This window comes from Vollenhovia emeryi, unplaced genomic scaffold, assembly GCF_000949405.1.
Source record: "Vollenhovia emeryi isolate VEMERY1.0 unplaced genomic scaffold, V.emery_V1.0 DF939284.1, whole genome shotgun sequence".
Lineage (NCBI taxonomy): Eukaryota > Metazoa > Arthropoda > Insecta > Hymenoptera > Formicidae > Vollenhovia > Vollenhovia emeryi.
This window is the reverse complement of record NW_011967082.1, coordinates 210,358-226,527: the sequence shown is the minus strand read 5'-3', so window position 1 is coordinate 226,527 and position 16,170 is coordinate 210,358. Positions and strand designations below refer to the sequence as shown.

General features: G+C 48.2%; 1 protein-coding gene across 1 annotated transcript in view; it reads left to right on the top strand.

The window, feature by feature from the left end:
• LOC105559232 (cone-rod homeobox protein) overlaps positions 1-11,608 on the top strand; it is a 17,089-nt gene extending 5,481 nt beyond the window's left edge. The window contains exons 2-4 of the mRNA XM_012007368.1: positions 1,282-1,487; positions 6,506-6,942; positions 10,816-11,608. Coding sequence (XP_011862758.1) covers positions 1,282-1,487; positions 6,506-6,942; positions 10,816-11,323 — 1,151 coding nt within the window. The 3' untranslated portion in view covers positions 11,324-11,608. The remainder of the gene's footprint in view (positions 1-1,281; positions 1,488-6,505; positions 6,943-10,815) is intronic.
• The last annotated feature ends 4,562 nt before the right edge of the window (positions 11,609-16,170 follow it).

The following is a 16,170-nucleotide window of genomic DNA, read 5'->3' as shown; positions in this document are numbered from 1 at the left end:
GAGGGGGGGGGGAGAGAGGGAGAGAGAGAGAGAGTGGCATGAATTTTTATGAGCTTAGGAAATTAATTTGTGTTTTTCGCTAAGCCGGGGCTTAGCGCCGCGGTAATTAATTGCGCTGATTGCTCTGCATCATTGATGAGCGGTTCCGGCCGCTTCGTAACGTCTGCTCCCACTTCGCGTCTCGTTGTATGCGCGTGTATCCGACCGATGCCTTTATATCGGTGCTTCACTTTTCGATCCTTCGTGTGCGCGCGCGATCACAGTTAACCACGTTTCCCTCAACATTTTTAATTAATACGCCCTGTCTGCTCGCGTAATTGCAATGGCGAAACAAAATGTTCGTGCTGGGGTCGGCAGAAAATACGGCAGAAGCAATATACTTGTATATTGATAAAGTTCTGCTCAAATGTCAATTCGTGTATCAAACGACGATACTATAAGCATCTTGATGAAACATCCGAGTTCGTATATTAACAGTTTCCGAAAGGCGGGAAGATGTGGCGAAAGATGTATCTCGATACAAAGAGTTTAATTATTACACTTGCTAAATTGATTTCAATTGAATTGAATGAAGCAGACAAATATGGGCGGGCGTGTGTCTGCGTACGGCTATTCTTTCATCTAACGCAACAACTTACTCGCACTAATAAGCGCTAATGCAAGCTAGCCCAAATTCCTCGCGAAAAAGCAAGGAATTATGTTGATCATTTTATTTTGCAATAACGCTTGCCGTATAAATTTGAAAATTCCGCGAGATTGTCAGTAACTCTCAAGTTTCTTGAAGTTACCGAGTTTCGCAAACCCTAGTCAAGCACAGGCAAATATGCGGAGTACCGAACTAAGTTCTCCTGGAACTTCGCAAATTCGAATCTATCAAGAATTAAAAGGCGAAACTTCGTCGAACTCGTCCCTCTGAAGTGAAAATATTTTCTTTATATCGACGCAACACACGTTATTAACATTAATTATGTTACATAATTAAACATATTACATAATTAAACTATGACACATATGTAATGTGCATATAATTAAACTTGTTAACGTTATATAATTAACGCATTGTACAACTAAGGTAAAAAGTAATTTAAAATATTTTGTACACTTATTTATTTACTATCACTCGTGACGTCGTCACTCATGTTGTCAACGCCTACCGTGCTCTGGGTACTTGCGCAGAATAATAAAATTCGCACAAATTAGTAGTTAGAAATTGCAGAAGCGATGCTCTACGAGCGCACGAAATAAATAGCTACTTTGCAACGCTTCCCGGATTCGTTACAGATACTAGTTACTCCGCCTATCATCCGGCACTGCACGGAGTTGGCGAGGATTCCTTCGTGCGGAGGAAGCAGCGCCGAAACAGGACAACTTTCACCCTCCAGCAACTGGAGGAACTCGAGTCCGCCTTCGCGCAGACTCACTACCCGGACGTCTTCACGAGGGAAGATCTGGCCATGAAGATTAATCTCACCGAGGCTAGAGTACAGGTGAGTACGATAATAATACGTGCGGAGACCTCGCCCCTGCCACCGAACTTTTCAATCCAATTGTACAACTGTATCCCATAAGTCTGGCGATCCCGCGGCCTGATTAGATTCTTTTTTTCGGATTATGAATATTTTTCAAATATACAGACAGCGGCCGCGCGTGTTGCTGAATTATTATTAACATAATTATTTACTTTGTTCACTTCTATTTTGCCGGTTCTCGTAAAGTATCTTGCTGCATATAATGTAATAATGTCCGTGATCCGGTTATATTATTAAAAAAAAGATCCATTAGAATAAGGGAGATGAATAAATTCACGGCGGAAGCACTGTGCATTATATTTAAGGATATATTAAAACAGGTTACTTGAAAGTATGCTAATCACGTTGTATAATCACGTTTATTCGATAACATGAAAGCACGTGCATTAAAACTTCACAGAATGTTCGCATGCTCGTGTCCGAGCATTGGCAGCAGCGAGCTTAATCTTTTAATGCGTCTCAGCGCATTGAGATTGGATTCCGCGTTTTAATGCGATGAGAAAATTACGCGCGGCAACCCGGTAATTTTTTGTCCGCCTTCGTAGCGCTAAGTAGAGAAATTCCGAGAACATTTTTCGCGCTTTACGTTTTTTTTTTTTTGCGTAATATCTCGCGGAGCACACAATAGAACGTATTACCCGCCTACGTATCCATTAGTATCCAAATGATTATATCGCGAAAAATATGCGTAAACCGGATTCCGCGATCCAAAGCGAAATTTCAACGAATTTTTTTTTAAATCGATTTTTGTCCTTTGCCACTCCCGGTTTTAAAAATTTGCCCATATTTATAATTTATCGTACGAAAAATAACGCGTCGTATATTTTATGCATGGACGTTACGCGACGTAGTTGGGGAACGCGCGAGATTTAGTCAGGATGATGAAAATATTTCGGCTTCAACAGCCGATTGAAAATTAAAAGGAAAATCTGTAAAAGATCGCGACTATGATCGATTGTCTACGGCCGTACGGTGTTGCCGCAAAAGCGCGAGCGTGTGTATACAGAGGGGTGAATCGAGCAGAGCGGGAGGACGAAGGGAAGGGGGGGGGGAGCCGGGACCCCCAAGAGGCGCGCTGACACCCTCGACCTGACGTAATCTTCTGACAGAGTAAGCCGGTAATCTCCGGGATTACTTTGTACTCCTGGCTACGTCCTCACGGCCATATTTACTCACGCCGCTGTAATTCGCGCTGAGAATCCCTGCAGCGTAACAGCGATTCCAGCCTAAAATCCTGTCGGAACATCTGCAGAGGATATCTGATTACCAATGGCGGCTTTTGATTTCTCGGCAGACGCCAGCGTGCATCTCCGTTCAATTTCGGGCGATACCGTCCGACAGTTTTTCCAATTTCCAAGTCAAGTGTACCTCGGTAATCGAAAACTCCTTCTGCATTTGCAACGCCATCAAGTGGATTGGCTACTGCGATTATTCTCACGCATACGTTTTATTTTTTTCTATTGATTACGCATAGTAGGACATATCTCGCGTGCCGCGACGAATCCGACAAAGAGATCCGTAAGTATCCCGGCGCTACGCCCTCCCGTCATTAATATCCTGACTCGCGAAGGATCCTCGATCACAAAGTCTAAGAGGCAGCAGCCTGGCGTGCATTGTGCGGATTTACGAAGCCGAGGAGACTGCAATCTTTACGAGAGAGACGACAGTGTGTACACGCGACGAAGAAAGAGGCAGAAGGGAGGCGGCGGGCAACGGGAGGGGGAGAGGCGGTTGGTCTGGCTGTGACGCAATTACGGCGCAGACTCATTGTTTCATTAGCGCAGACAAAGGGAATCTGGAATAATGGACAAATAGGCGCGTTTACGTAGCGCCCGTCCTCTTCTCCAGGCTCCAATTAGAACCTCCTAGAGGGGGGGCGGGGGGGAGGGACGGGCGAGGGAGTTGAAGGAGGGTCCGTTGTATCGCCGAGGCACGTACCACGCGACATCTCGTCGTACACGGCGCGCGCGTAATATTTCCTCGTGCACGCGTACGCTCGCTCGCGCACACACACATGCTCGCACGCACGCATGTGCGAGGTGGCAATTACCGGCGTGCGTGAATTAGACGCGCCGCGCCACGCCGCGTCAAACGCCGCTCGCACCTGCGCTCGTGCGACGCGCCCCTGGACCGGGGATGCTGGGCACCGCGATTACGTTGGCTCTCCTATTTTCGGTGATTGGATTTCGCGGAACTCTTCACTTCCCTTCACGTAGTTATCCACGCTTCTTTGGAGTTACAAAGTGCAGAAAAATTTTACATACCACGGGTCGCGTGCCTCGGGAACAATAGCTCACGACCGGCATGTAAGTGTTAGTAGAGGAAGGTCCACTATTATGAGACAGTAGGTTTTCAACGTCCAAATTCAACCACAAGTCTTTTTCACGCAACGATTACGCGATCTAAGAATCAATTTTCCACCAAACAGATTTCACCCCAAGGGCAATAAATTCACGGCGGAACCACCAGATGACGTCTATTAATTTAGGCAGAAACCCCGCTATCTCATATTAGGAGCGTGTCTCGTAATAGGGGACTTTCCTCTTGATGAGAAATTATCTGAACACGCAATTGCGTTAACAATTGAGAGACGAGAGAGAGACAATTTTTATAAACGAGAATTTTGTTGAAAAGCGAACATTTTTCACTTTACAAGCTGTTGAAAAAAAACAGCGTTCCGTGAATTAATCAGTAGTTGTCACCGTTTTAAAAAAGCGCATCACAATGATACGTGCGATCGGTAATCCCGCGGCAAAGAGCGGCGCATTCGTTCAACAGGGGTGCGGCCGATTAAAAACATTTTACGGCCATTATCAACGAATTTCAGATTAAATTTGTATTGAAAAAAAAAGTGGGGAGGAGATATCGCGCGAGGGTGGAAAGGAAAACGACGGTGATCCCTACGGAACCGTGGCTTTGTTCTCAGCTATTATTCGTCCGCCTCCCCATAACCCTTAGGATATTATTATATCTCCCCGTCGCTCCCCCCCTGCCCCATTCTCCACCCTCCCGCGATGTTCGAGGTGGCGGTAGAGAGTCGTGCCCATCGTATTTATTTTATTAAACCATCTTCCGAGCTTCCTCCCGCGAAAGTTCCGCGCTCGAATGTAAGATAATCATTTTCCAGACCCATTACACAGAATAGGATGTGCCAATCCTATTTCAGCTCTTCCTGCTAAGGACTTTTTTGGTGTAATTCTGCGCTCTGTTCTTTTCTTAAACATATTTACACAATCTGTCCTTTTCAAAGTGACTTCCCTCGAAAACCGTGCAGTTATTCGGTGAAACTTGTGCCGTTTTCTTTTTAAGCGACATCACTTTATATAACGCACCGGTCATTATTAACTAAGGAGATTCTCGAATCAACTAATTCACGTCTGCGAACAAATAGCTCTGATTAAAAACGACACTGGCTGGCGTGTCCGGCGCGCCGAACGGGGATTCCGCGCGAGAGGACCCGGTCATCGTACACCCATTGTCGGGACAACAGTCAGCGGCGGAGAACCGCTGGGTGTAATAAAGTCTATTTCAGCCGGTATTATGTCAAGTTAGCCTCGTTAGCGGAACTCGAGCTTTTTAAAAAACACTCGGCCGCCGTGGTTGCTGTCGGCTCGTTGAACATGCACGGCGGAAAGTGCCCCCCGGCCTCCCAACGACCACCCCTTCCCCCCCCACATTCGCCGACCAACCTGCCGCACCCTCGTGCTTTTCTCTGCCTCAGAATGCCACCTCCCCTCCGCGCATGCAATTATCCTTGCACATTTGCGGACGCTGCGGAGTGCCGGCAGGTACTGTCCGTCCGTCTCATTTTTCTCCCGCCTCTCCCGTCGTTCCTGTGACTTTCGCGAGACTTAACCCTCGCGTCCGCGCGCGTAGCACAGTCGGATGACTGTGAGACGTCGGGGATATTGAATCAGAGAATTATGCAAACTTCCGCCAAGTTGGCTTTTGAGAAGTTTAGCTTCCCTGGATACACGTATATCGCGATATGATATTTATTCATATTTAGCGTAACCCAAAAATTGCATTATGGAAAAGACATGAAACATATTAACCCTTCGAGGCATACATTTTTCTATTGAACAATTTTTTTCCGAAACTTTATATGTATACAAGGGTTTCGGGGGTCGCTGATTACGAATCCGTTATCAGATTTTCATAATTCAAAATGGCGGATTCGAGATGACGGAATTCAAAACTAAAAAAAATAATATCATTTAACTGTAATTCAACTATGCTAAGAAACATTATTTAGATATTGTTAGGAGCCGTGGAATCAAAACGAAAATGCTAAAAAACTTGAAAACTTCACGTACTTTGCGTCCGCCATTTCGGGTCGGCCATTTTGAATTTTGAAAATCTGACATCAGATTCGTAATGGGCGACTCTGAAAATCCCTTTGTGTAAAGTTTTCAAGAAATCATTTTAAAAACTTGGTTAGCAATGAATTTTTCCGGAAAAATTGCTGCTGTTTTTTCATATTTCTTTAGTTATAAAACTTTTACAGTAAATATTAAAGACTACTCAACTTTTTTTATGTTCTTTTCTCGCTAAGATACCCAAAAAATGCAAAAATCCGACCTAAATGTGTTAACTAGAAATTAAATGGCCAAAAAGTAAAGAAGTTGAAATAGTAACGTGGGTTACCACCACCCTTCAAAGGGTTAAAGACAGAAAATAAAAAACGCGGGTTGTCATTACATTGGGGGACAATGAGTGCGTAACAGATACTTGAATAAATTTCCTCGACACGTTTGCGCATTAATTAGCAATGAATTGGAAACTAACAAACCTTGAATATTAGCAGTACGTCTTTTCCGGGCATACAGAATTTATTGACTCATCAAAAAAAAAGGTGAATTCAGTAACTTTACTTATAAAACGAAAACTTCCGCATCAAAGTTACGCTTTCATTATCGATTCCCCAAAGAGCTTAAGCATAAGGCTAATCTAACCGCGGCGATCGTAATTTTCAGGTATGGTTCCAAAATCGGCGGGCGAAATGGCGTAAGAGCGAACGGCTGAAGGAGGAGCAACGCAAACGCGAGGGTGGAAACGGCAGCGGCGGCGGCGGCGGCGGTGGCGGTGGCGGTGGCAGCGGTAACGTAGAATCCTCCGCTCTGGCCGCGCCGACGTCCTCATCGGCGGGTCCGAGTCCCACGGGGAACGATCCGGAGGGCACCACGACGAGCAGCAGCGCCGCCGACACGGAGGACGCCGTGGCGGAGGGTACCGGGGTCGGTGGCGGCGGCGGCGGCTCCAGGAGCCCCAGCACGACTTCCGCTTCGGTCAGTCCCCGGCCTCAGCCAAGCCAGCCGTCCCTGGGTGGCGTCTCGACGCCACCACCGACCCCCATAAGGGCGCCGCCGCCGCCACCGAGCACCGTGGGGGGCCTCGGACCGCCCGCCGAGAGGTGAGCTCTTAGCTTCGTTTGTATTTACGTCTTTAGGAAATATCCTCCCCCTCCTTCCTGAGCTCCTCTCTCTACCGCCTGCCCTCCCGTCCCCAACCCCTTATAAACTCTCGGACGATTTCAACGAATAAGTGGGTGCAAGCGCCGCTGAACACCGCCGGCCGGATGCTCGATACGCGCCATTAAACCACTCTTCGTGACGGCATCGCTGCCCCCGACGCCCGCCGGTTAAGCCGCTTCTTCTCCCGGCATCGCTGCCCCCTCGCCTCTCCCGCGCGTCGTCGTCACAGCCACTCGTATAATCGCGATAATCGTCGCCTCGTTAAACTGCAGCTTCCACGGGCGGCAGCGACGGCGGTAGTGGCGGGGACGCGCCGCTTTTCGCTCTGGACTTTTGTCTCGTGAAACTAAATGGCGTCTCGCGTTTACGACTCGCGTGTCAACGGAAAGAAGCGTCGTCGAGACGACGGGCTAAAGGGTTTGCAGCGGATAAAAAGGTTAAAGAGCTGCGGACGGGTCTTCGCGGAAATTTCGTAGAGTTCCAGGGGCAGGCGGATTAAAGCGTTTCGAAAAAATTATTGACTTTTACAAACGTGCAGATTATTAAAGAGCAAACGTACAGTTTTTTTTTCTCTGGACCCGTCAAATTGAACGTGCACGAATGCCGTAAGTAATAATTCCTTTATGAATAAATAAATAAATCATCTTCCATGATAAAACATATTTTCATATTTCTCTTTTCACTTCCTACGTAAATACTTGTTTGTACAAATATCTATTTATGTTATCAATGTTTGAGATATTATAAAGGAGAATCTGACGTATGTGTGTGCGCGCACAGAAAATATAGAAAAATATTTGTACCGCATAAAATATTTCTACGAGAGACGCGTTTCATCGGCCGCGCGCATAAGGGGGCCCGGGAGCACGTCCGAGGAATCGGAAAGGGGCGATTTATCCCGCTCGCGATCCTCTCTTTCCGCGGGGACAGTGCATTCGTTTATAATCCCCGAGACGTGGGTCTCTCTGCGGATCGACGTGGAGGACGGGAACAAAAAAATGCCGAAAAACACGCGTAGCGGGATACGCGTAATGCCTGCGAGAGGAGGGCACGTTAGATGTCGACAAGACGACGAAGAGGCAGCGGGAGGTTCAAGCGGCCGACGGGGAGGGGGACGACGGTGGGGGCTGGTACCGGGGTCGAGGGAAAAGGTAAAGAAGAAACGGCAGGAAGATACTCCTTCGCCGTCCCCGCAGTTGTAATTTATTTAAAACCGCTCGCCGTAAATATATCCCCATCATTTATTCAGAGGAACGGCGAAGCTGCTGCCGGGGGTCGCGGGCGAAGGGGGCGGACGGGGGAGGGGGAGGGTGTAAGCTCTGCGTTCCTTCTTACCTTAGCTCTACCTAGCTACCTTAAGAGCGACTGGCTTCTGGTGCTACTGTATAGGGGCGGATCCGCGTCGCAAAGACGTTGTCTCGTCGCTAGATCGCTCTTTTGTCTCGCGGATTCTCTTGGAAGGTCGCGTAAGAATTGATTACACGCGTTGCCCGCGTTAGCCCGGTGAGAAGCAGGCACTTTGTTTTAGAAATCGCACCTGTATTCAGTTGATAAAACGGCCGAACGTAAATCTTCCGATTCGAGAGATCGGCTATTGGACGAAACACGATCGTAAAAGCGTTCGCCAGTCTGTCGATTAAAGTTGATACTTAAAAAAATTGTTAATTGCAGCGCGTGTGATATCGCGATAATACATCCATCTCAAAATCGTTTCCTGTCACTTTTATTACTCGCTTTAGCTCCACGCTATATTCGCTACCGGCGGAGCTGAAAGCGTTTAATGTTATTGAATTTTAAATAAAGATTTTAATGGAGTCTTATTACGCGGGAAACGCGACCTCGTCTAGGTAATATCGTAGTTATCGACGTCGTTACTTATCTAGAAGCGATTATAGGATAAAAAACTAGATATACCTAAGTAAAATGGAGCACATAAATATTAAATAAAATAACTAAAGTGATCATACGGGTTCGACTGAGTAACGGGCTCCACAATGAAAATTCGTGGAAATGAAAAGCGTGTACGAAGGGATGCGAGATGATAGAAAAAAGTATTCCCAACGTTCCGAGGCAAATTCGATATTTTCCACTTGGAAAAATGCAAGAATTTCAATTTGCAACATGCAGTTTGTATGTATAATAATATGTTTTTATATTAGCCGAATAAGACCGCGGTCATAATTGACGAAGTCAACGTTCAATTTTACAAATTGATAAAATCTCACTCCATCCTCCGCTCTTAGTGTCTTCGCTAAAAAAAAAATTATCATTTACAGCGTCTTCTCTCTCGCAATGATTTTTTTCCCCGCTCCCAAGGGGCGCGCGGATGCTAATCTTACGTCGTTTCTGCGAGGTAATCTGCGTTTCAGCCGTCACCCCTCGTACACCGTAACTCGACACCGTAACTCAGTGCCGAGCAAACGCGTCGATAAGATGGGAGAGGATACACCAAGTCGCGCTTCGTCCATCACGTCAGCGCGGCACCGGTGTGCACGTATGCATTTGCATGTGTGCGCGCGCGCGGCAAGTAAACGAGCGCACGTAGGCAAGGCGCACGGTAGACTACGCGGCTAATTGCCGCTAATTATCGCGCTTACCGCGGTTCGGCTCTTCCTCTCGCCGCCACCGCCGTCGCCGTCTTCGTCGCCCCCGCGCGTCGCGGTTTACCGCCCTCCCCTTCCCCACCCCTTTCCCTCTTGCGCCCGATTCAACCCCTTCCCCAGGCAACCACCTGAAATCCGTTACTCTGGCCTGCCGACGAACTGCGTCTTTCCTACCCTCGCCGCCTACCCCACTAACGACCTAAATGCCGTGGGCTGCCTGCCCTAACTCCTGCCCGCCCCCACGCGTCCTCCGTCGTCCTATCTCCTCCACCTTTTCCCCTCCCCCCCCCACCCCTACCGATCTCGGCTCCAACTCGAGCACCGACTCGAGCTCGTTACATTAATTAAACAATATTTGCGATTAATATTTGAGATAATCATCAGCGCCTCAAAGCAGCCTCCGCTCCTCTCGGAGGATGCGGAACATCGCGCGTGCTAATCGGATTAGCGCTTATGAGGCTGCGGCTCCTTCTCTCTTCTCTCTCTCTCTCTCTCCCACCTGCCCCCCCCCCCTCCTCTCTCTCTCTGCACCATCCGTTCTCGGTTTCCGTCTCTCTCCGGCACTTCGCTCGCGTCTGCCTGTCTGTCTCTTGCTTTCGCTACGCTGATACGCCGGTAGTTGGAATCGCGCGAAATTGCGACGTCCTTTTGGCGATAATCGCACCGGTGCCTGAAATAGCGTTAATTCTCGGACGAGTTAAGGATCGTTTCCGGCGTGACGATTGAAACGTTTCTGTGTCCTACGTGTATCAGTGCGCGTCAATTGCGCTATTGTCGTCAGTTTAAGAAATTACGAAGTAAGAAAAACAGAATAGTATACTTTTCGGAACGAACAGTATATCGTGGTTTAAAAGTATCAATGGAGAACGAGGTCGCTTTGTTCTCCTTATAGAAAAAGCTCTCGTATCGAAATTTTCAATCAAACCGTCGCACCTTACATTTTTGCATTAATTTCCCTATATCTAAGTATGCGACTAATGATAAAACGAGAACATTTCAGCAATATAAAACTATTCCTATTTTTACCAATTATTAAAAAATTTTTCCAGTAAGCGATTCTAATATTAACACGAGAGGAGCGCATTCTGCTCCAAACCATTTTTTAATTAAAAAATTGAATTTGCACTTTGCCGTACGTTTCCCATTACGTTCTTAATGCTACTTTTATGTTCCGTTTACATTCATTTTTCCCTCTCGTCGAACTTTCAGCACCACGGGGATAGGCGCAGGCTTCAGGCCGGTGGAACCGCCGACGTCCCTTTTCTTCTCGCCTCATCTGGCCGCCCAGTTCTCACCACCGCTCTTCGGTAATAAAGTAGTCAGCAGCGCGTCGACATCGTTGACCTCGACGACGCCGTCGTTGTGGACGACCAGTGACCAGCATCGGCCGAGCAGTCTTCAGGAAATGTTGTCTTGGTCGCCGACCGGCTGGCCCGGTTCCATTTGCGGCTGTTGCAAGCCCGGCGCCGCCGGCACCGGCACCGATCTCCATCGAAGTAACAGTCTGGCCGAGCTCCGGAGGAAAGCTCAGGAACACTCGACCGCCTCGGCTCTCCTCGGTGGCCTAGCCGGCTTCCCCGGAGGGCTACCCCTGCCTCTGCCCTTGCCGCTGCTGCCGCCCTTGTTGGGCCTCTCCAGGCGACCGGAGCATCACCATCATCATCACCTGCCTGGCGTGGTGCATCAAATACAACCCACCACCAAGGAAGATCCCTAGGATCGCCTCCACAAACGCTGGTATCGTCTCGTAGACGCGAGACATAAGTCACAAAAGGATATTCCACTGTCGGATGGTCGCAAAGTCGAAGCTAGACAGCGATATAACAATCTCGGTGAGTTCGGATATCGATGCTACATACAAGCTGAAGAATGTTACATAGGGTGTTACATAAATACATATGTACATATGGAATGTTATATGTTTCCGCGTCTTTTTTTCCATGTATGGAGAATTATTTTTCTAGCTTCCTTCGAGTAATGGACACTAACGGGAGAATTAGTCTTTTCTATTAAGTTTAAGTTTGAGCCCTTCCTCTAAGTCGTTGATTTCATTGAGTTAACGTTGACTTGGGACTTTGAAAAGTACAGCGTCGAAAATTGAACTCATCGATGTTATACCGCCAATCCTTGTAAGTGCTTTCCTTATTATAATTGCATTTTAGTCCTCTCGTATTTTTTTAAACGGAAAAAAGCTTTTCTGAGTTTCGACGTTGTGATAGTTCAGGCGAGTTTAAGGGTCTCAATTCCGGAAGACGACGAAGAATTAACGAACCACAGTGCTACGAGGTGGTAACTTTGGCTCTCGGTAAGGCGGCTCGTGCAAACACTGCAAACTGTATTCATATTGTCTTCGATTGCAACTTGTTAAAATAAACATGACGCAAATCCTGTTAAGAACTTGCGCAATCTTGATGGAAACTTATTTTAGCTCATATAACGCGTTGATTTTTAGAACAAAGAAATTTCCGTTTGCAGCAAATTTGACAATCAACCTCGTTTTCATTTATATGTAAGAGCGGAAGGGAGAGGGGGGGGGGATCGATTTTGCAAAGTTTTCTGTAAAGTGCCGTTCAATTTGCGCCTCTTTTCCCTTACAAGTTACCAATTGATTATTTGCGATTACACCTCGTGTTCCTCGGCTCTCTATCGTTTTCGGATTTTAATAAAAATGGGAAACAAACAAGATACCATTAATACTCATTGCATATGCAATAAACCGTTGAATAATGCAGCACCATCAATTTGCAGATTACTTTGTTATATCCGCGAGCGATGTAAATAGGCGGGGTGCATTACAATAATCTTCTGTAGTATTCTCAGACACATAAACCTTTTTCCCACATATGTAATCAGCAATAGCGTCTAAATCTCCATATTATGCAGAACTTATATTTTATTTATTGCCTTGCGCGCGACCCAGACACGTTTGTATCGCCACCATTCACTGTCTACAACGTATGAGAATCGTTAAGTTCCAGATATATCGTAACAGGTTTGGCGAATCCGTTAATCATAGCGAGGAGCATTTAAGAAAAATTCTGCGGGGGGGGGGGAGAGGGAGGGGGAAGGTGGCCAGATTTCTGACTGACCTCTTCAATTCGGAACGCTAATACGTCGCGATACGTTTGCATTGTACATTGTGAGAACAAATGCGGCGAGAACGGGGACGAGGACGACGCGCGGCCGCGCGTCCTGTGCGAGGACGTGTAGCGGAGTGTTCACGGATGGCTTCGTTTCCTTCCACGCGAGTAAGAAGACGCGACGGACCAACACGTGCCTGATGCGCTGTATATTCAATTGCTCGACACGCTCGACCAGTCGATTCGTTCAAGCCACGCGGACAGGCTCGAGTGTGTGCATTCATCATACAATTCCTACGAGCGGGGGTTGAAACCGATCTAACCACCACGGTTCGGATTTCCATATTGCTGTCGCACACATAGAAAACGAAAAAAAAAAAGGTCGAACGTTTTTGGGGATAAACTTGAACTGAACTGGTCTCACGGAGCTCGTTTGGGTTTCAATCCCCGCCTGTGGGCAAAGCGAAGAAACTCGTTTCGAGTTGGCTACTACTCTTATATGCCTTAAAAAAAAAAATTCGTCAATCGCCCGGCAATATTAACCGATTTCAGATCTTTGCTACGTTTGCGAGTATCGTAATTCGTCAAACGAAATCCGTCGTTCCGGGCGTCCAGAGTGAGAGGCGATCAAGACGCAGAGGAGGAAGGCGAGAACACGGAACGGATTTGGTTTGATAATTACGCGTGAATTCGACGAGATAACGATACTTCCATTTATGTCGTAATCCCTCTGGATTTTCGCGAAGCGAAAGGCGTAGAAGCGAAACGGACGTAGTTGTTTGTAGAGACCTGTATATTACCTCCCGATAAATAGTCAGTGCTAATCAAAGATAGTCTAATGAAAGGTATAGCGTAAGGTAGCGATTAACTGTGTAGTCAGAACTGTGGTAGCGATATATCGAATAAACTTGTTCTCTCATGTGATGAATCCTGGTGTATATAAGTCATTCGTTCGTACAATTATTTTAGCCATCATCCCCCCGTATACGGTCGTAAGGACATTCGAACTCACTTATCCCGCAACTCGCTCCAATTCACCAGCCACGTCCGATTTACTGATTCCGATCCCAAAACTTATTTTGCGCTGTGCTGTGTAGCACGTTACCGCGAGATTGCATATCGCGGATATCGCTTCGCGATTCGATCTCGGCGCAATAAGTTCCCCATCCTCGCGCCCGCCAATGGCATCGGAGCATCAAGGAGCGGACCTTCGATCCCATATAGACAAATAATTGTGCTATAACTGACAACAGCCGAGGACCGAGCCGCCGAGTAGAACCGGTAAAAACACAGTACGAGAGGTAGAAGAAATAATGCAACGGCGCGCGAGAAGAAGAGAGAGAAAGAGACGAGTCGTAGCCTCGCGGAAGTGGAAGCGAATCGCGGTAGAAGGGCGAGAGAAGGTAAAGGGGCGCGAGTGGGTGAAGGCAGCGGCAAGGGTCGAGGGGAGGACGGGGAGGGGGGGGGGTGTTGGCAATCAATGCTCCTCATAAGAAAAGCTCGCCCTCTCTTATGGGATCAACCCTCCTCGAGGGTACATGCCGAGTCTTCTCGCGGAGTAAAAAGAAAGGAGAGAAAGCACGCGGAGGGGTAGGCGTAGGAGAAGGTCGGAGGTGGAGGAAGAGACGAGAGAGGGTGGCGGCGACGCGGGAGGGCGAGACGGAGAAGCGAGCGAGGGGGTTGTTCCCGGCTCGACCAACCAGCGGCAAGACGCCATTGATCGGCACGTGGCTCCCGGTTGGTGCAACGAATTCCGCCGGGGGTGGAAGGGAGGCAGCTCTTCTCTTCCGCGGCGGCGACGGCGGCGGTGGCGGCGGCGGCGGCGGCGGCGGCGGCGGCGACAGAGGTGGTGGTGGCGATGGCGAAGGAGACGGAGATGGTGAGTAGAGAGAGGAAAGGCAGCAGCCGCCCCGGTGGAAGACGAAAGAGCGGCAGGGGACGGGGGGCAGGGGGTGGAGGACGCGCGTGTTCTGCACACTCCGTTACACTTACTGGTAAACCGTATTAATCAACGACATCATGGTTTATCCCCCATTCCTCTCCGCCTCCGCGCATCTACCTTCCTTAACCTCCTCTTCCACTCCCCCCTCTGCCTCCTTCGCCTGCTCCATCTCTTGCTCTTGCTCTTGCTTCTTCCTCACTTCCTCCCCCTCCTTATCTTGCTTCACTACCACCTCCGCGGACTCCATCGCGATCTATAGTCAACGCGCACCGACATAGTCTTACAGCACCCTTGCCCAGCGTGGCGCGAGATAGAAGGACGAGACGGAGAAAGCGGCGGGTAAGGAGGGGCGGGAGGACCCGGGAGGGTGAATCAAGGCGCCGGGCCACTTTGGGAGAGGCGATCGACGCTTAACGATGTCTCTCGATACCCATTACGCGGCTAGCCGGGATTCAACGAGCCGGTACCGTCGCTCTCGCGTCATTGTGTGCAGAGAGCACGGACTGGCGTTCGCAGAAAAATCCGATTGATCCCCCGTACCCTATCCCCGATACGTTCCTTCCTCGTAATTCGCCGGAACGGGATGGGCGGATTTTGCGGATACTCTGTCTTTCCTCCCCCGCACTCTGCCGCTTAGTTGGTCCTTTACAATTCAGACAACGCGCGCGGAGTATCTCTTTTACGGCGTACACGATCTTCGCGGCCATGCGAATAAAATAGCTGTTGACGCGAGAGACAGTTCCTGCGAAGATTCGATGTGGTATTTTATCGGGAAGGGAAAGCGAATAAAATTGAATCCTTACGCGGGGGGGTGTTCCCTGATCGATCAAACGGAACGCTCGAAAATATATTTTTTTAAACGAGAGATTCTAACATGAAAGAGGAGAGAGACCTTTCACTTTACCTAAACATCGGAATAATTGTGGAACAGTCAATTAGGACGATCGTACGTCACGAATAGGATTCTATCATTTCGCGGAATCTTGAAATTGAGTCCGTGCGCAATTGAATCCTTACGCGTGCGGGAACAGATCCATCAAACGGAAGGCTCGAAAGAAAGTTTTTTTAACGACAGATTCTAATATAAAAAAGAAGAGAGACGGTCCCTTTTCACTTTACCTAAACATCGGAATAATTGTGTGGCAGTCAATTAGGACGATCGTACAATTAGGATCCTATTCGCGGAATCTTGAAATTGAGTTCGTGCGCAATCTTCGATACGAAGACCACGCGATTAAGATTACCCATTTCTTTCCATTCCCTCTGTAATCGGTATCTTCGATGTTAAGTGCCATTTCGCTGCGCGGTACCGGGATCAATCTCAATCCGACCGCGCGGGGAGAGGGCTCGTTTTAATCGGGCACGAGTAACTGATTTTCGAGCATCACAAGATTCACGCTTAACAGAGAGAAGATGGTTGAAGCTGCCTGACGCCGGTAGACAGTGATTAATACCGCGACGTCGTCTGGCGTCTCTCTCCCGAGCCGTCCCTCTTTCCTCCCCTTCGCCGCCGATGTATGCGTAGGGTCGCGCACAAGAGGG